Consider the following 21,138-nt stretch of genomic DNA (forward strand, 5'->3'; position numbering starts at 1 on the left):
TGTTTAAAAAAAAAAAAAAGTCCAGTGTTAAGACAAAAAAAAAAACCAGCCCTAAATCTGTGTTACACAGCCCCCAACACAAAAAAGAGCCGGTAAGCGCTGCAGTTTACATTTTCAAAGGTGTAAGAAAGGAAATCAGCACTACACAAAAACAGTACCAAGGAGAATGGTCAGAACCCTGTTTATTGCGAGAGCCGCAGCGCCGCGTCAGGACGTGTCCATGGTCTGCACCGCCTCATCCACCACCTCCAGCTCCAGCAGCGCCACGTTTTCCGTGAGAACCGCGGTCGTGCCTTTCTCACACTTGTACCGGCCGTGCCTGTTGGTGACAGAGGGGGCAGTTCAGCTGGCAGGCGGTAACACACAGGAAACCCTCTGCAGGGTTTAGAAATAATCAACTTTATCTAGGAATTTCCTATAAAAGTCCAAAGTAAGTGAAGGAACTGTGGTTACTGCAAAAATCTCAACTGACCGCAATAACTGATAAATGAACATTTCTAGGAAACACGGTCTTTAAAACATCTCTGCATGACCAAGTCACTAGAGTGGTGCCTTACAGAGAAATGAGGCCTCATGACAGCGTGGGACACGCCGGCCGTGCACCCTCCCTCAAGCAACAAGCTATCTGTGTATTTATTGAAATGCTAGAATAATTTTGCCAGTGGGTAAAAAATGATTGGGTTTCTGTGCTAAAGGGAGCTAACGGTGAACACAGAGCCTGTAATCAATCCCTGCTTCCGCAGCCTGACTACAGGAGTTTCAGCCTTTTTGGCCATTTACAGAGTAAAACCCAAAATTTCACTTAAAACGCATTAATAACCCCTGAGCTGGCTGGGGAGCCCCAGGTCTCTGCTCAGAACGAAGGGCGAGGAACGGCCGGGCCATGGCAGCTGCCTTGAAAAGATGGGAAAAACGCAACTTCTCTAAACTACTGTTTTGGTAGTGGATAGAAAAGTTGCACAACGTGTTAGACACACCATAAAGTACATATTGCAAAACCCTTGAGCTGCCTGGGGGGCTCTGATTTCACTGATTGCGCAACATGGTTCACCAGGCCAGCTCCTGGAGCTCTGCTCACTGTGGAATTCCCTCACCTGTGTCCCAAACTGTCAGCCTGACAAGACCACACAATACGCACTGAAACGCGACCTCGTTCCCAAAGCGCTCCAGACTTCAACATTCGTGACATAAAATTTAAGGACTCAGAATTACTGTGTTAAGGAAACAAGTGACAGTCACGTCACCTTAGTGAAGGGTTTACAGTAGTTTCAAATGCTCTGCATGGTGCGTGCTCTCCAGCCAGGGGCTGGAAAAGGCCTCTAGAAATGGACTAAAACACAACGTCGCAGTCACAGGTTTTGGTTTTGCGGTCAGACCGTGCTGCCCCAGCTGCTGCCTCAAGCCCTGCTGAGAGTTCCCAACACCACCCACGTTTCAGTGAGAACACACAACAAACCCTGCGTGTCTGCTCAGCCCCGCGTGTGACGCTTCAGTGCTTTTCCAAGTGCTGATGCTCCGGCGCAGCCCCAGCGTGGGAAGCAGAGCGGTTGTTCCCTCGCGGCTGTGCGCACCATCAGCCACCTCAGCTGCACAGACAGCCACTCACTTTGTTTTCTTGTTTAGCTGAAATTCAATCTACAGCTCTAGAGAATACTCTTAACAAATCTAGTGTTATGGAAAACAGGAACCGCAAGGAAGAGCAGGGATACAGCACAGCTTAGGAACACCAACCTGTCCCCCTTCCTGTTGGCCACGTCATACGGACGGAGAAAATCCAGCTTGCTCTTGCTGATGACGCAGAGGTCGATGTTGCTGCCGGAGCCCAGGTCGTTGTAGATGCCGGCGGCGATGGCGTCGCGCACCAGCTGCTTGGCCTCCTCCTCCTGCGGAGCAAACAGTCGTCACTGCACGCAGTGGCATCTCCCAGACACCTCTGCGTGGGACGGCGGAAGCCGCGAGCTCAGAACAATGAGCCACCGGCACCTTCTCCCGCAGCCCCACAGCGCATCGACGACACCGCGGGACACGGGACCGGCCCAGGGACAACCTCCTGTCCTGCGCACGAGCCGCCGCCCCGGCACGGAGCGTTCTCGGTAAGGACAGCCAAGGGAACAGGGTTAGGATTCCCGTCTTAATGAAGGAGAAAAGGAATTTTACAATTTTTATCTTCCAGGCTTTTGTGCCCAGGTGCAAGTTCCCTGTGGCGCCCTCCATGTAGCATCATTTAAGATCATTCAATGCATACTGTATTTACACATTTCAAAGGTGTATTTCTAAATTACTTTGTACAACTAGTAGAATCACGTTTGCAACAAAACTAGAACAGAAACTGGAACAGGATAAACCTCACTATTTTTATTGCTTCTGAAAGCACGCGCTAATCCTGCAGAAGCAACGTTTGCTTTCCTACAGGTTTGGTAGCTCTGCTTTCTCTAAAAAGGGCAAATTTGCAGCTGCTGGAATATCCGCTGCACCTGCACCGCTCAGAAGCTGCACCTGCGCGGGCCAGAAGCCACAGAGCCCCAAGCAGAGCGCACACACGGTCTGTGTTACACGTGTAGCGTTTGGATGAGTCTCTTAGAAGGAAACCTCTCAAATTCACCAAACTCTCCATTCAGATATTACACCACATTGACACTGATCTCCATTCTCCATGGGCACTGCTGTGCCCGGTCACACATGCGCTGGCTCCGCGGCGGCTCCGGGCACAGCCGGGGATCACATCTCTGCACAGCACACACACACTTCAGTCCTCCCAGGAACCTCCCCAGCACACACCAGAGCACATAAGACCCCTCAATTTCTGAATAAGGAACTTACTTGAGAACTCTGTCTAGTGCTTGCCTGCTCAGCACACAAAGCATGAGACCCAAGGACGCCTGTGAGCACAAACCTGGTCCAGTTGTATCCCCAGGTCACTCAAAGCAGGAGCTGCTCAGCAACCCCAACACGGCTGTAACCAAACGCCACATTTACCGCCACCACTCCTCACTGCTTCGCTGGTACTCCACACATTGCAATGATCTGCCACTAGACACCATGAACCAAAGCAAATATTCAGTGCTGGTTTTGATAAATGCAGCTTTTAAACATGTCCCTCATTTCCAAGGCCTGGGTGCCCCCGGGAAAGCGGCTGGACAGCAGCTCCTGCTCCAGCGCTGCACCGCGGTGCTGACCCGGACGAGGGCGCGTTGTGCTACACTGCAGAAACAGCATAAATTCTCACGTCAGTCCCGGTTTTATTAGTACTACTCTTTGAAACAACAACAACCCCCAATTACACATCCTGCCACGCTGAGCAGAACAAAACAGCCGTGCTGTAAAAGTAATACCTGTACATTCCTTCAGTGAGCCCGTAATAAAACCGATAGCGAGCGTCCCCTGACCGGACCGACGGCAGGCTGCTCTCACCGCCTCGGTGCCTGCCAAGGGCATCTTAGGAACGGACTGAAAGTAAATGTACTAAAATAAAAGAAAAAGTACGTGCAGACATGATTAAAAAATGGTAGCAAAAGCAGAATAATCAAGCTATGATGTGAGCTGCGAGTACAAGAAAAGCAGAGCAGCTTAGGAAAACTAACGCAGATTGGTGAAGGTTCAGTCTGCTCTCCCTTTTAATCTGATCTTTTTTAGGCTCCGGTGTAAATCTCTCAGCCCTCTTGCTAACTGATTTTTTTACTCTATCAATCTTCTGTTATCAAAATAGTCTTAAAAACATCCAGTCCAGTCAGTAGAGCTCACTAAAGCACCCCCTGCGCTGAGAAGGTCTGACACGTACTCAGTTCTTTCACCTGATACCCGGCAGCCTGGTTGATGAACCTGGAGCGGTTTTAATTACAGCAAACGCTGCTTCAGCGCTGCGTTCAATTCTCCTCCCTTTTCCGAACGCAGAAGGATGAGCAGCCAGCCAGGACGCAACGCCCCGGCCGCTCCGCGCCCCGCGAGGGCTGCGACCGCATCGGGGACGGGCTGAGCGTCAAAGCGCTGACACCGCCGCAGTACAGGGGCACCAGCAATCACCGCAATAACTAATCTTAAAAAACCCTCAAAGTTCAGGGGATATAAAAGGAGCGCTTCCTACTTTATGGCTGCAAAGACCAAGCTAACTGGGAATGTCATCCTCTGGGGTCCGGGCTGCTGCTTAAATGAGATTAGGGCAGGAGTGATGCATCGCGACCGGCGGCGCTGACAAGCGGCGCTTTATGGCGCGATCTGTTTGTCTCCATCACCGCGGCCCCGCGCGTCCCAGGACTCCAATGTGCAGCTCCATTTACCAGCACATGACAAATGGGCAGCGCTTGTAAAAGGCGCAAAGAGGTGCAGACCAGCCGTGTAATGGTCACCACAGATGCACCGCGGCGCTCGAGGGGGAAAACAGACCCCAAGTTCATTAAAGTGACCAGTAATGGATCTTTCAAAATGTGTCTGAGGAATAGCACAGTAAAGGCTAAAATAAATAACTCAGCATGGAAGGCTAATCTGAAATGGTGTTTGATAAATTATTTATAACACAGACAATTGTCTGCATTTAATATTGGAGCCACTGGTAGCATCTTTAAAAGATGATTTATGTGTTGCAATGCCATTAAGCTTTATATGGGCCCACTGCTGGCTATAAAGTCTGCTGAGATTTAGAGAATGAGTTTTAAACTGTCACTGCAACATCATAGTAGATAGAGACTGTATTAAATCTTTACTTTAAACCTGTTATCTAGAGAGTTGCATTTTGTAGACACTCAAGAACTGATAGATTGCCTCTGTACAGCTGCTGCGGTGCGAGTCCCAAACAGCGCCAATAAGGAACTTTTACACATTATTCTTCTATATGACTTGAATAACTTTCTCTTCTCCATTAAAGCCATTTCCAGATTTCAAACACTACTGAAGTAAAAGAGAAGAGTTTCCTCCAGAAGATGAGGATGCTCCTAATCGCATTAACGCTCCCTTCCTAACAGCTTTTGGACGGGTTTATTATGTCTCCAGCAGTAACGGGAGCAGCTGCAACACCTCTGTCAACATTATTTCCTCAACATTTTGTAACTTCACAAACAACTCCAACAGGAGATGTCTCTTCCAGATTAAAAACTTGTAGAAAGGATTCTTTGTTTTAATTCTCACCCAATTGAGATGAATCCCTTCTGCAGGTCACTGGTGCCCTGCAGACACATGAGGCATAGAGCATTCTCCAACAGTAAGGCTTATCAAGGGTTTGGAATACAGCACACGGTGAATGTCAGGACAGAATGAATATCACAGTGTGCAACAATTTTTGTAAAAATTACAAAAAATCAAGTAATTATCACAACTAGCATTTAGTAGTTTCTAAAGCAAAAGTGGGGGAAAGCGAAGTAACTCCATTACTTGTATGTTAAAGAGCTAAGTTATTTTAAATCGAGGTGATGCGTACCGTGTTATTTTCCAGGTCCGTCTCCACAGTCTTATTTAACAAGGCCGCAAATTCGGAAATGTTACTTTCAGTTACTTGCAGGAAGGCGAGCGAGTGACTCAGTGTTTGCTCAACAAACAGTGTCAAGGGCTCAACCACTATTAAATAGGATGAGAACCTTCGTTCCAGAACCCACCCTGTTCCCGCGCTGGGGAACGCGCCTTCCCTCGGGGACGGGGACTCCAAACACGTCTGTCCGAGAGCTCACGGAGAAGTCAGAAATCAAAGCTGCGCTTCTGCTTACGGGAACGGGGGAAAGCGGAGGCTACAATCCCGCTCAGCACCACAGCAGTCACCGTGCTGCCTGCTCCACGCAGAACAGAGAGGAGCTCAGCTGAGCAGCAGTGACCCGCGCACAAATACGGCAGGGGCAGGAAACGGTGCAGAGCTCACGGAGAGCCCAGCGCTGCCCCAGCAGCCCCGTCAGAGCCCAGCGACTGAGTTCTTACACAAAGGTACCTGCATTCGTGCATTAGTAGATCAGAGAATCACAGGTCAGGTCACTCTGTGCTGCACGGGGGGTCAGTTTTGTTGTGCACAGTGTCTTAGCGTATGTTTGTTTTTCTAACTGTTTTCTACTATGAACTTTCCAAATAAAATACACCTTAGTCCCTCATCATTATTCTCGGTGATTGCAGTTGTTGCGATGGCAGACGCCTGCAAGCACGGGCTCACCGCCGCCTCCCCCTTCTGATATTGCACACCACACAAGTATAATAAACCATGTTAATATTTCATACCAGTGTGAAATATGCTGGAGTATCAATTCAACATCTGCTGTCTTTAGGGTACCGGCATCCCGCAGAGACACTTTCAATTTGTAATTGAGTTCTATACTGAATTAATCAGCAGTTTATCTTTTTTAGTAAAATAATGTCTTCCCCACTAACCTGGATTTACATTAACAATTTATGCCAAATTACCTGCCAAGGCAAGAAACTTATGTGATTCGGAACTACTATTCAATAACATTAGTTCCTATGTGTCATTCCTTACATGCACATTAGAACAACACATATTTCCAATGGTTCGGAATTAAATTACGAGTTCCTCTCACAACTGCGGGATTTCTTTTCATGCTATTCCCACACTCTGAACTAAGAATTAATATGAAAATTCATTTAATTCATCACTTCCTACGTCTGGGTGAAGTTCATGTTTTTCTTGCAACAGAGAGGTCTCCGGGCAGCCGGAAACGCAAACCATGCAAGGGGTGACACCTGGAATTACTGCGTGTTATTACTGCACATCAAAGAGTGAACATCCAACTGTAACACATCTGCCTTCAAATAAAGCAAATCTCTGTTCACATGACTATGACTTCACCTCTGAAAAAAGGATGGAAGGGAATGAAGCCCAACATTCTATTTGGAAAAATAAGTGCTGGGCCCTCTGGTGCTTCTTCCCTCCTAAGAGGACGAAACGCTCGGTGAAAGCCTTTGGCGGGGGGAGCCCCAGCGCGCCGGGCTGCCCTGTGCGGACGGGACCGTGCTCGGCCCGCGGCCTCCGTGCCACGGGAAATATTTTCCAGCCTGTTTTGCCCGTGTTCTGCAGTTACGGGAGATACACAAACCGAATCACTTAAACTGAACACCTGCTCCTGAGAAATGCATCAAAAATAATTACCTGTCCTACACCTTACCCTGTGCAGTGAAACGATCTCTGAACGCAGAGCCCTGCTTCCCACCAGCCTGTCTGCATTATTACCTACAAACTTTAAGTGTTACTTTTGTAAAGGTGAAGAAATTGTTGCTCTTTGTCAAGCAGCAAGGCCTAATTTAAACTAAGGCAACATTTATTCCCTCCATACAGGGAGCTGGCAGGAGGTGCTCCTGGGTGTCACTGGTGACTGGGGCTGACAGCGTTGGCCGCTTCCCACCTGATTTCTGCACAGGAACTGCGCTTTGCTGCATTCAGGAAGCGCAGTTCCCAGCACACCCAGCCGCTCCGGAGCACGTCCCGCAGCACACCTTACATCAGCCTCGTGGCTCCTGTTCAACGTAGTTTCACAAAGGTGATCGATGCAAGGCGCAGTTCCACGAAAGAAGACGAGAGCAGTGCTCACTCTCAGCAGAAACCGCGTTATCAGAGAATAATTTTCATCTAATCAAAATATAAGAAACAGCACAAGAAGCTTTTCCTTTCTGGATGACTGTCTGCACTAACACCTGATATTTACTCATGGAAATTCCAGTCTCTGAGGGAGACAGTAACACAGCTACGTAAGGAAAGCCTGAAATCCGCACCACCAGGAGCTCGTCAGAAAAGGCAGTGAAGATATGTCACCAGCAGTCCCGGTTACTGTCACTGGGTAATGAAACCAACAGATACAGAGAGCACAGAAACGCCAAGCACTTATATTTGTTCATGGAATCAGACTTTTTTTCCCTCCATTTACTTAATCTCCGTGTTTGACACCACCGGGGGTTCAAGTATCTCAGGCGGGCTCTCCAGCTTCACTCCCACAGCCCGGCCTGATCTGCATTGTCTGCGGCCCCCGCTCAGCCCAAGCCTCGCAGCACGCGGGCCCCGTCCCGCGGAGTCATTAGAGCTCCGCGTGGCAGCTGGCGGGATTAGCCCTGCACCGCACACCTGAGCCCTGCGCAGGGACCCCGGCGTCCCCATCACCGCCGCTAATGAACACGGAATTCATATGCAGCTTGTCACCGCTCGAGCCCCGAATCACACAGACGTGGGCTAAATAAGACTGATGAGACAAGTATTGTTGAAGATTAGGGAGTTTTGACAGTGTCCAAAAATAGCTCAGTATTATTGTCAGCAGTTAATAAATCAAAATAATACCATCATACTGAGGGACAGGAGGAAATACAAGCACAGAAACATTTGAATTATCTGTGTGGCAGCTGTTTGAAAATGGAAGAAAGTGACCTGTTTTTGTAATATTCTGTACTACGCCTGATTTATTTTTTTACTGAACTAAGCGGTACACAGTGGAAGCTGAAATTACACCACTCTCCACTTTAACAGCACCAGGACCACGGGTGCAGCGTCCAGAGGATGCTCCTCAGGCCCCAGCCTCCTCACAAGTACCTCAAAAATCAGTGGCAAAGCCAGGAAACGAAACTGTGGACCAGAAGAGCCCAAGTCTAAACACTTTGCAACTTCCAGTCCTCTTCCGTCTTATAATCTCTTTGTGAACACACCTACTCTGACCGCTGCAACTACAAACTGAGAACGGTTCCTACCTCAGCTGCTCCTGATCCCCCATCCAGCAGCCGAACTGCTCACACTGCCCCAAAACCCGTGTTTGTCTGAACCAAACAAGCTATGGCGGGAACCCCCGCAGAATCAGGGCCAGGCAGCCCCAGCAGCTCTGGCGCAGGAACGGCCACAGCAGCCCCCTCACTGTTCACCTGCTCTCACCCTGCACAGGACGGTTTGTCTGCATTCAGGACCACTTGATCTATTATACCATTTTTTAGTGTGCTGGGAAATGAGTGTAAACATAATCGCACTTTTTTGGGGGTGATCTATTTCAGAAATAGTTATTAAATACTGCCCAGACTACCTCCTTCCATTTTCCCCACCTACTTTGTACCCCAAACTCATTACACAAAGATTTACTTCCCCTTCTCAGCAACAGCTCTGCTTCCTGCAGTTTCTACTGATGCTCTTCCTTTTGGATCCTCTTTTTATTAAATCTGGCTGGTCTGATGAAATAGAGCAAAGAAATGAAGCCACAAGCAGACTGGTTCTTTGCCGGAACACGAAGCTGCTGCCAGAACGCTACGCGGCCTCGCCGTACATCAAGTAATTCTTACAGACAAAAAGCTTCTACTTCCCAAACAACAGAAGTCAAATACAGAACAAAATGCATAATACCCCAGTCTCCTTGGGAATTCAACAACCACAGCACAGATAAATCCAGAATTCCAGCATTTAATGCTGTAGACGCGTCTTCCCAGCTCACGATGGTTTCCATATCCACCGACCTGGAGTATTTCTTTGCTATTGTTTAACACCAGAAGGCGTAAGTGTATTTGCAAAAATCTGACTCTAAGGTTTAAAAACCATGTGGCTATTCCATTGAAACGCCATTGAAAGAAAAATTGGTTGCAATGAAAGATCTAGGCTCAAAACACTCTATTAGATGTGCTGTTCTTCCACTTATGTTTTTTAAAGTAGATCTATAGCTGCCCACATGACAGATTAATATTGTTCCACAGTAGTTAGGTGCTTGGCATTACATTTTTGAAGCATCTACAGGCCTTCAGGGCTGAAAGTGTTCACATCTTCAGCAATCTATAATGGTTCCTCTAGAGGCCAGCACTTGCTTCATAATGAAACATGCCTCCATAAATCAGAGTGCAGAAGCAGCACTTGTGTACGTCACCATCCATCTTGGCAGTTCCTCTGAAGGATGTTGGGTAAAGATCATCTCCCGGCATTGCAAGCAGGGAAAGGACCATCACAGCTGGCACCGAAGAAGCATGCGCTACTTAAATCTGAAGACACACTAAGCCTATGGAAAAACCCGCATCCTGCTGGTGCTCGCGCGCCTCAGGCGCTGGGAGAAGCCTCGGCAGCGCGGCTTCAAAAGGCAGAGCCAGGGCTCCAGAAACCTGCAGAAATTGGCTAAGCCTGCAGTCTTTTTTTCAGCGGAGCATCTTCAAAGTGCAGGATGGTAACCGCGGGGCACGGCAGCTGCGGCGGCGGCGCTCAGCCCCAGCTCCTGGCAGCTCTCGACTTGAAATTCCAGCAAAAGAATTTTTCAAGTTGCTATTATTGCCTGTCATGGATTTATAAATATTGTGCACTGTCTGCTGTGGCACGGCTCTCCTGGGACACGGCGCATGCCAAAAGCCTAACGGAATGAAAAACAGCTCCTATTCTTCAAATAAATGCTAATTTCTTTAACTGTGCTCACACGATGCATTTGGTGATCAGCTTCAATAGTACAGAATATATATCAGAGGCAAAAAAGCTGATTGTCTTTTCCAGTAGTATTCAGCTGCTACTTTCATTAAGCTTGTTTAATTACATTCCAGATGCTAATTTGCAAGTCGATACCAGAGGGTGCAGGACAGTTTGCCTTTGAATCATTTCCCTGTGATGTGATGGTCTTGAAGCGCAGCCCTACCCTGCGCAGCCCCGCGCGACACCGACAATCACTGCGCACACACACGTGGTCTGACACAAAAACACTAACCCTCTACCGTTCTGTTAAATTAAGCTCCAGGAATTTCATCATCATTGCCATTTCATACCAAATTTTATGTAAAATATACATAGCGTGCTTCAGATTTAATTTGCTTTAATTTCAATAGAAATGCCATTTGTTATTCTGTTACTTTAATGGGGAAAAAAAAAAAGAAAGAAAGAAAAACCCACAACACATCTGACTGAACAGGTAAATATTTTAAGTTCGCAGCCGTGTTCAAGGGGACAGCTGAGCTCTATCGCCTGAAACTGCTGCTTTAGTTAATCCGGTCAACAGATCGTTAGGACAGAGCATGGACTGCAAACAAAGCAAGGGTTAAGGTCCACGCAAGCCTCGAAGATCTAAATATCTATTTCACCAAGTGGGTAGGCTGCATTTCTACGTGCTTGTTATAACAGTGAATATCTGCTGCCATTTATGGTTGTGTATGAAGACAATTTAATTAGGATGACCTTTCTCAATAGTAAAAGTTGGAGATTTACCAATTTCTGGTGCCTTTTTTGGTTGCTCTTACACAAAGAATGACTTAAAATACAAGCTTGAAAAGCAGCTGAGAATAAGATGAAATTTTTAGTTTCCCAGCTCTTTGACATTTGTGTTTCTGCAAGCAGACTATTATGCTCTAGTTGTTGATTCCGAGGATTTGCAGCCTGTGTTTTCAGTGTGAACAGCACATACCCCAGCACACAGTCCCGGATGGACACACGGACTCTGTCGTTCGTACAGGGCACGAGGGGAGAGGAAAGGAGCAGAGTCCGCCTCTGCCCAGCGGTTCTCTCAGCATCTCGTGTCATGCTACCCAAAACAACTGAGGCTTTTAAAATCAACTGGTATTGTACATCACATTTCTTCAGGAGAGTTTGCAGGTATGACAAATCACTTTAAACGTAATTAATCCATTTTCTAGAGGACTCAGTGGACTCAGGGGATCACCTGCACACACAGTGCGGTCCGGCCGGCGCGAGGGGAGGAAACGACCCCCAGCAGGTGCCACACGAACATCAGCAACACCTGCAGACCCTTCCGTCCACCAACCGTTTCCATTTCTGTGCTATTCACTTACACTAAGTAGCTATAAGATTACTTCCGTCTGCACTTGAGGCTCAAATGATTCCAACTGTCAGTGTTACCAGTAATTTTTAACAGACTCAGTTTTCAATTCTGTGTTTGATTCTCAGTTTTTCCTTTACTGTGAAAATATTCGTCAACTGGAATGAGAAGGAGCGTTCACAGAAAGGCTGAAGAGATTGATGTGGTTTCAAAAAGGGCTTGACAGCGCTGAGGCATTTCACAAAACACGGCCACAGGAAGCCTTTAATTGTTTTGGGTTTATTTTCATCAATCACCTGCAGATAACTGGATTTTCACTGTTTAGTTTAGCGGGCACTGAACACGGTGTAACTAAGTGTAAGGAAATACTTAGATAATGCAAAAATAATGTACCGCATACATTCATAAAAAATAACTGAATAACCTAATCAGACCTTAACCATGACAGCCCAGCTTTTCCCTCCCTGCATGATTCTCTATAATGAACAACCAATCATTTTTCCAATTGTTATTGAGATCGTCAGCAAAACACCACCCCAAACCTCCTAAATCTCCTGACAATCAGCTTTTAAGTGGATATTAAAAACAGAAGTGCAGTTACCAGTTCTGAGCATACCAAACCAACTGGAAATCCAACTGGTTTCATATACCACTCCAAGACTTTTTGTTGCTTTCACAACCAGACTTTCTCTCCTCAAGACTGAGAGAGAACAAGTGACCACTGGGGGAAAACAGCAGCACTGACTATGCAGGGATGGGTAGATTACTCAAGTCAACTATAATTGGTAAGTTGTGTGTTTCTAAAGCCTTCACCTACATTCAAATCACACAAGTTTTTCTATACATAAATTTACATGAAGCTACGTTTCTTTCCATTTTTTTAACCCATCAATATCTACAGCTTTGCAGTAAACTGACATTATTACATTTTAAGTGCAAGGAAACTAGAGGAGATTTAACTTTTTTAAAGCTTAAAACATTTTAAATTCTTACAGTCATGAGAATTATTAAGGGAAAAACAGTGAGGCTTAAAAGATGTCTTACCTCCATGTCCGGTTTGTATTTATCCTCGAACACTGCCATAGCTGCCAAGGATCCGGAACCTACGGTAACACAATCGGGACACTTATTTAGCCACTATATTTAGATACAGTATTTTTTTCAAAAGACAACAAATAGCAGCAGCACGAACTAGACCGAAGTCTACCTTAGCTTACCATACACCCTTTAAACCCAGCACCTCGTTTAAGCCTGAATTTGCAGCTGTAACAGCACACACAGACTTGTCCCAGTGCCCCTTCCAATAGCCTTTTTCTTTTTACTATTTCGAACACCAAGACATGAAAATGAGGTCAGAACGAGTTAACCGAGTGCCACGTTTGTGATTCCTGCTCCCAGCTCTCCTGTCCCAGTGCCCCACACCAGAACCACAATGAACCCCCCGCTCTACCGAGCTGCCCCGTCCCCCAGCAAACCAGCAGCACTAACGGCAACCCTGCCCTCGCGGTATTGCCCGGATCTACTTTAAAACAGTTTATTATGCATTTACTTTGTGCCATTACTTTTACATTGAACAATAACAGCAGACGAGACAAAACGACAGACGTGAACACAGGAGTTTAACGTCCCTGCTCCTAAAGGACGCAGCGCAGGAGCAGGGGTGACCAGAACCCATCTCTGCCCAAGGTTCTGCAGCTGCAGGTCTCAAACGTGCTTTCCGTAAATTAATACAAGCAGTCTGAACTGTCTGGAACTGCAAACTTGCTTTGTTCACAGAGTGAACCTTCAGGAAGATACCCTGTCTGTCTATGGCCCTGACCATTTTTCAGAGACCGTTACTTTTGGGGAGTGAATAAAGTTACCTGCAATTTTTTATTCCAATTAGAAGATTTTTTGGCATTTATTACTTTTTAACTTGTTTTGCATACTGCTATCTGTTTAGCTGGGTCACGCAGAAAGCCATATTTTCTATTTAAAATGATTTGTGTATATCGCTTGACCACCTCAATGGTTTAGTGAAAGAAAAAGGCGGCGATTAAACAGTTTCAAATGAGGTGTCCTGCTGATTTTATCAAGTCTGCTGAATGTATAATGAAAAAGGAGAAGCTGACAGTGACACTGTTGAGAAAATACAGACTACCTTATCTGAACCATTTAAGGAGGCCCAATTATAGATCAAATTTAAAGGGTAGAAACAGCAGATTTACAGACACAAATCAATGAACATGGTAATCCCAATGAATATGACAGATATTCCTGTTACAGAATATTGCTGTGGTTGAGGATCATTACCCCTACAGTACCAAATACATCACATCTAAAAGCAGTAGGACACTCTAAGTGTGGACTTGTATTACAGGCAATGACTATTCATTTACACCTTGGAGCAACGCATGACTCCATTTTTTAAATGCTGAAGCTGGGAATAAAGAAGATTTTTAAGCAACTGAAATGAAGTGCTGATACAAACAACTGGAAACAAAGGGAATTGTACTGATCCTTCAAAACCAGGGCAAAATAAGGTGTGTGCCAAAACAAATACAGGACTCCAACCATAAAATAATTCTCCTTGTGAAATGACATTGGAACATTTCTAATGAGGGAAAAAACAATCTGAGCTATTGTCTCAAGCTCAGAGCACATTCCTGCCCCACTCAAACGAAGGCCGAGCACGAGCAGAACGGGAACCTCGGATCCAGAACAGAGTTGGACCTTGGATGAGGGTTCTCTGAAAAACTGAGAGCGTAAAGACTACAAAACGTGCAAGAGTGGAAGCACCAAAGGCTTGCATTTCAAAAAGTGTCTTAGCAGAAGTCTCACAGCACAGCTAAGCGCTCTCTGAAGGAACAGATTTGTCATCTTGAACACTATAATGGAAATTCTTCACTCTTACTAGCACCAGATGTAAACACCATGTTTGTAGAAACAAATAGATGTATACTTGAGTTTCTCCATCAAAACAAATCATCTGTTGTTTGACAACAGCGATATGAACTGTTTTAAACACCCTAGTGATGTTTGCATATTCACCTGTAGCACATTAGCTAAGGAAAAGCCCTCGGTCCCTGTTTGCAGCGCTCGTGGGCCGAGACCCAGGCCCCGCTGTCCCTGCAGAAACGGGCAGGGACGGTCGCCCACCAGCGTCACCCCAGTCACACCCCCCTCCCTCCGCTCCTCAAATTGCACTCACATCCAAACAACCCCGCAATGTTCCAAGGGCTTGCAGTGACTTGTGAAAGCTTTGCATTGTACCAGGAGAGCAGGCAATAAAACCTGTGAACTGAGTAAACACTGCAAGCACGGTTTTCTTACTGCAGCACCTATAAAAGCACAGAAAACTTGGGTATTAAGGGTCTATGGAGAACTTGTTTGTGTGCAGGGAAACAGCTGTTCTCCTGTCCGCATTTCAGTGCCCACCAATAATTCATTTTTAACAGCCACGCTTTGCCTTTATGTGAAACAAGCTTAACAATTCCCAAACAGAATGTCTGGAGAAAGATAACATTCAAAAACTGCAAAACACGGTCAGCTGGGGATAGATGTTCCCACCTCATACACACAGCACCTGATCTAAGGCGCCACCAGCGAGGGTTCAGCACTGCTAACATGCAGCCCTTCAACCTCTCATCTATTAAAACACTCAGGAAAGCCGTGAGATAATCAGTCATTAAAGAGTGTCTGTGAGCTCAAAGCAATACCAAACCAGGTACTTATCTTAGATAACTTTACTTTGGAATCTTAACAACACACTAACAATGCAGAAATAGGAAAAGTTCTTTGCTGGAATTAAGTGTTGGAAGTTTCCAACTGTTCTGCGTATGAGCAGTAAGGATAATTAAAGTCTCATTGGTAAACTCATGGTGTATTTGTATTATGCAACATCCAGGAAAAAGCCTTTCAGCTGAATTTTTAAAAAGCAATAACTACTATGAGTAGTTACACTTCAACCACCTTGGAAACACCGTCATCCATTTTACAAGCCATGTCCATTCCAAAGACCTTATTTCGTACCCATTTTCAGTAAGCTACACTTTGGAAACAAATGCTCAGGAAGTATTAATCTAGCATCTAAATGTATAAAATATTGATTGCCCAACAAATGATAAAGAACTAGAGAAACTGCAATGCAAAGCTCTGTTCTGAGGCCAATGTTTTCCAGTCTGACAACAAGCGTGAACCAGGAAGTTATGAGACCGTAAGAGATTTTCTTTTTTTCCTAAGAAACATTGGTCACTCCGTAAGTTTTCATAACTAAGTTATTGAAGAGAATTCTAGACTCAACTGTAAAACTCACTTTAAAAATCCCATCTGGTCTTTACTTGAGCAGTTGCACCGCTTTAGTACAGATTTAGAGTGCAAGATAATTATTGGTACATAGCAAAAAAACCCAGACAACAATAATTTCCACCATGTTTTGCGATTGCAGTGGCCTTTCTAAAACAGATAAACTCGATCTTTTTAGCAGAACCTTCACTGCTGATGAGTTCCTACTGCAAAGCACAGCCCCTTTCCCTGTCCAGGACGTGTCTGGGGCTGCGGGCGCCTGGCAGAGCAGCACCGAGCGCTTCAATCCATCATGTCAGGGCTCCCTGACAGGGCCGTTATTCACCGCCGCTCATTGTTATTCAATTTGCTGTTCATTCCAGGTAAAAACGCGGTGATCTCCGCAGCCCCGCGGACTGGGATCATTTTTCACGCTGGTTGCCGGGTCTCGCTCTGCAGTGCTTGCTCGGCAGGACGATGCTGCGCTGCACCAAGAGCTGATTTATGGATCCGAAGCACCGCGGGCACCAGGGACCGGCCTGGCCACCCGGGACTGCTGAACACACTTACTGCTTCCAAAAGCTGAGCCACAGACTTCAAGTGCTTTCATTTTATGCATGCATTTCATTATAAGTCTTGGCCAGAAGCTTTCCTAGACAAGCCAAGCAATCAGACAATCTTGCACCGTTTGCTGAAATCCAATTTTGTCCTTTGTCAGCATAAACAGTTTAATTTGATGTTTTCACTCCTGAGTAAGCACTGAGTATCTTTTAAGTCTCCCTTGCAAGGGAGGACCCCACTCTGCCCATCCAAAGCACACTCCAGCTAAATAAAAGCACTCCAGCACATTAAAACAAACAAAACCCCAACACCTCAACCACCTTTAGTACTTAATACTGAATTTCCAGAAATTAACTGGCCAAAAACACCTACCCTGATTTAATAAACTGCCCTCAAATCATTTGGAAAGAAAATTAATGAACAATAAATTAGTTTAAATAAGATTGAAATACAATTCCAGCTACCATCTCTACTGTGACGTCCGATACTTTTCCACCTTTCATTTATATGAATTAGCTACTCTTTTTACTAAAATCCCAGCCAGTGTAGAACAGTGGAGTGTCCGGGTGCAGAAAGGCAAAGGACACCAGTGCTGAGAAGGGCTTTGTTTGACAGAACGGCCAACACAAACACATCATCACCAGACAGACCTGCTACAGACCTGCTACAGCCCACAGCAGACCACCGTTTAAGCTAAAATGAACTTAACCCATTGATATTCTACCTCCTACTTGTTTGAACCTATTTTGCTACTACGTGATTTTCATAGCAGAGAAAAAGTAGTGGCCAGAATTTTCAGAAACGCCAAATTTTAGAGCTTTTGAAACATGGGCACAAAAGTAACCATGTTCATATCAGAATCGAGTGACTTTACCCAGGTGATGAACTACTACTGGCTGGAGAGCCAGCTCTGGGTTTACAGTTTACTGCAACATCGGCTATAAGGCAATTGTAGGAATCAGACATTCAGGGTTTTATACCAAAGGCTGAACAATGACACCACATGCCCACCACACGGATTTTCCGGGCCGTCAGTCCTTCGCCAGTTCCTGCAGTAATGGCACCATCTATTGGTCCCACAGCACCTCTGCACAACTCCTGTAAATCAATCCCATCTCTTGTGACAGTTAAACCATTCTGTTAAAACGCTGCCCTGTTGCAGCAGCGCAAAGATCCAGAACAACTATAAAACCCTTTAACATTCCCGATACAGTAAGGAGGTGTTTCGCCTAGAGATGCCAACTGTGAACAGAAAAGGTTTAACTCAAAGTTTTCTTTGCCCACCACAGAGTCAGCATGAAAGCTACATCGGACAAAGGTGGAACCTGATCTGCTAACCTGACACTTCATTTTCAGATCCATTTTCTGATACTTTTAGTTGGACCCTACATTACACTCCCATAGCTCTACCAAAACCAAGCTTTCCTTTAAAATCATTCAAGTCTTCAAAATGAAACACAAGTCTGAAAACGCAATGTTTTGAGTGATCAGACAGCAAAAATAATCTGCAGATCTGCATTCTGCTACCATGAGTTAGTACCTTCTGCAAATCAAGTTTCTAAGGATTTTTTTTACAGCAAGTTTTCGGAAATCTCACAATTCTCTTGCTTTAAGATATGCTGGAGAATGCACACAGCACATTTTCCTAATACCACGTTTTTGGCAGCTTAAATAGTATAATCGTCCATGTTTTTAAAGTGTTACAAACAGCAGTGCACCTGTCTTGAAACTATGAGTACAATTTTATCTTTGAGGTCTGCACAGCTCCCAGCAAACAATGCATGTTAAGTACAAACACTCAGAACAATAACTCGAGATGTTCAGCCTTTTCAGCAGGCAGCAGCACCATCCTGTGTCACTCACCCATGGTGACGTAGGGCAGCTTGTCCGTCGATCCGTGGGGGTAGATGCTGTAGAGGTGAGGGCCTGTGACATCGACTCCCCCCAACACCAGGGCAGCACCGATGTACCCCTGGTACCTACGAGCAATGGCCACACGTGAGCCTGCGAGCCCACCAGAAAGCTGTGGCTCTTTTTAACACAACACATGCATTTGAGAATTTTTCCATGATTGCACCAGGTCCATTTTCGTAATAGAAAGATAAACTACTGCTAAAAACTACTACTAAAAAATTTACTGAAATATGGTATGTTTCAGTGTCAAGAACAAACAAACACCGGGCAATACATTTGTACCAACACGGAGAGAATTCAGAGTAGCTTTCAAGCCTTAAATTAAATTCCAGTATCTGAAATTAAGTTTTTCTTTAGGGACTTCATAAAAACCCCATGTTCCTGTGTTTCCTCACTAGATGCTCTTGGCTGCCTAAACTTCTCAATTTGTTACTATGAAAGCTGAGCAGACCAAGGAAAGATGTTCCTTCGCTGGAGCTTACATCTTATCTGGTCGTTTCAACTACGTTGTTAATAAACAAGAAACACGCTCGGTTACCTGAAAAGCATTTGTTTCAGCATTCGATTCGCTGTGACAACTCTTGGAAGTCGTCCAGTGGACAGTGAATGGAGCTCCAGGTTGGAAGAAATCAGTTGAGTTGTCATCTCAGTATCAGCAGCTGTTCCTGCACCACAACAGCTGGAAAATGTTAAGAGTAAGTGAGGGAGAGGTGGGGAAGAGAGGGGAAACTTGATGCTTTAACCAACAAGCAGAAATTTTTCCATTATAATACTGATGAAATTAAGTTCTAATACCGCTGAAATTTTCAGAGTATGAAACAGGACTGGATGATCTTTTGAGGTCCCTTCCAATCCCAAACATACTGTGAAGACAGCCTGTTTAAGTGTAAATGAAATACCAAAAATCCACAAGCCTTGCTAATAAATAATTTTAAAGCACACATTAACAACTGTTTATAGCAAAAAAGCACCACTAAAAGTCCCAACACCACTACCAATAAGCAATGAACAACTTTAATACTTACTAGATATTAGGTGAAATGAAGTGTATTTTGGAACAGTTCTTGTCAGCAACAACCATTCCCTCGGTCGCTCTCGTGTCTGCTCCGAGCACGATGCCATCCTGCAGGAAGGGGCAGTCATCCCCGAGCCCTCGGTACCCGGGCGGATGGGCCGGGGACACGCGGGTGACTCAGCGGGGCCCGCACGGCGCCTCAGGCCGAGCGGCCTCTCCCGGCCCGGGGCCTCCGCACCCGCCCGGCCCGGCCTCCCGCCCGCAGCACCGGGGGACGCGCCCGCCTCACCTTGAACACGACGCCGGCGATGGTGGTGCCGGTCTTGCGGGCCGCGGGCAGGCGCAGCCCCTTCGGGACCAGCTCGGCCTCCAGCAGCGAGTTCCTGCAACACAGCGCGACAAGTTGGCCCGGGCGGGGGCCTCCCCCGGCCGCAGCCCCCGCGTCCCGCCCGCGCCCGGCCCCGCTGCCCGCCCGCCCCTCACCGAGCGCAGTTGTCGAAGCTGAAGCCGCCGCTCGGCGCCCGCAGCACCGACACCGCCGCCATCTTCCCGCTCCGCCCGCGGGCACTTCCGGGTCAGCTGCCGGCGCGCGCACCAGGGCGGGGCCTGTGCTGGGCCACGCCCCCGTCCGGCCGCTACGCGCGAAATGGCGGCAGGGGCGGCACCGGAAGTGCCGGGTCCTGCTGCGGGGACTCCGCGGTTCCCGCGGGATGGGCGGGGCGGGACGGGACGGGACGGGACGGGATGGGATGGGATGGATCGGGATGGATCTGCGTCTGCGTCTGCCCTTCGTGCTCGGGATCCGCCCTTCGTGCTCGGGATCCGCCCTTCGTGCTCGGGATCCGCCCTTCGTGCTCGGGATCCGCCCGTGTCCCGGCAGCTTTAACCAAAACCCGCGGGTTCCGGAGGGTTTGGCAGACGCGCGGGGCAGCAGCCGCCGTGCCCGGTTAAACACCCACGGTGCGGGGAGACCGGGACGGGCCCCGCACCGCTGCCCGCGCTGCGGCTCTGCCGGCGCGTCCGAACGTGCCGCTGTCCCGGCGCTGGGACGGGACGGACGGACAGACAGACAGGCAGGCAGACGCGGGTCCGGCTCCGAGCGCTCCGCGTGCGCTGGGGTCGCCCGTTCCTCCCGTGCCGTTGGTGTTCCCCGTTCTAACCGTCAGTAATGCTGCCTGGACTGGGTTGCAGGGCTTGTCGGGTGGGTTTTGTGACTCCTTGAGACTCTCAAAATGATAGGGCCCCCAAGTTTTAAGTGTAGATCTTAACAAAGAACCTATAGTTGCACGAGGGAATGCAAACCTACCTAAAATCGCTGTGCTGTTAATATGATGGCTGTATGGGGAAATAGATAAGCGCCCCTTCTCAAAATCAGGGCAGTTCTGCTGAATGTCGAGGAGACCAGTGAAACTAATTCAGTGTTTTCTGGGTAATCTACCTCAGACCTCCGTCATAACTTTTCCTCCAGCTTACGGACATGTTAAAAGGAAAAGCTTCCTGTATCCGTAGAGAAAAGAATTTGTGGCAACTTGGAAAGAATGCATTTGAACACAATGCAGACGCGTAGTGAGATTTTTTCAAAGTCTATCACATATCAGTTTTGCTTTCTAGATGTGTAAGTGCCTGAAATTAAAAATCCTGTTGATTTAAAATAAAAGCGAGATGGTATTTTGTCCAAGCGTTGGGCGGGAGGAGCTGCGGAGCCAA

General features: G+C 46.8%; 1 protein-coding gene across 1 annotated transcript; it reads right to left on the reverse strand.

The window, feature by feature from the left end:
• Positions 1-165: 165 nt before the first annotated feature.
• PSMB7 (proteasome 20S subunit beta 7) lies at positions 166-20,066 on the reverse strand. The gene is made up of 8 exons (XM_065854118.2): positions 19,915-20,066; positions 19,721-19,814; positions 19,442-19,539; positions 18,955-19,095; positions 18,366-18,481; positions 12,723-12,781; positions 1,732-1,883; positions 166-319 (listed from the first exon to the last, which is right to left on the reverse strand). The coding sequence occupies exons 1-8, from the start codon at positions 19,974-19,976 to the stop codon at positions 208-210; spliced, it is 834 nt and encodes a 277-aa protein (XP_065710190.2). The 5' UTR covers positions 19,977-20,066; the 3' UTR covers positions 166-207.
• Positions 20,067-21,138: the final 1,072 nt, after the last annotated feature.

This window comes from Patagioenas fasciata, chromosome 20 (assembly GCF_037038585.1).
Source record: "Patagioenas fasciata isolate bPatFas1 chromosome 20, bPatFas1.hap1, whole genome shotgun sequence".
In the NCBI taxonomy this organism is placed as follows: domain Eukaryota; kingdom Metazoa; phylum Chordata; class Aves; order Columbiformes; family Columbidae; genus Patagioenas; species Patagioenas fasciata.

Excerpts from the sequence above, each read along its gene's own strand:
- PSMB7 (XM_065854118.2), bottom strand. The coding sequence starts at position 19,976 with ATGGCGGCGGTGTCGGTGCTGCGGGCGCCGAGCGGCGGCTTCAGCTTC. Across the intron at positions 19,815-19,914 it reads AGCTTCGACAACTGCGCTCG|GAACTCGCTGCTGGAGGCCG; the intron begins GTGAGGGGCGGG and ends GCTGTGTTGCAG. Across the intron at positions 19,540-19,720 it reads TCGCCGGCGTCGTGTTCAAG|GATGGCATCGTGCTCGGAGC; the intron begins GTGAGGCGGGCG and ends CCCTTCCTGCAG.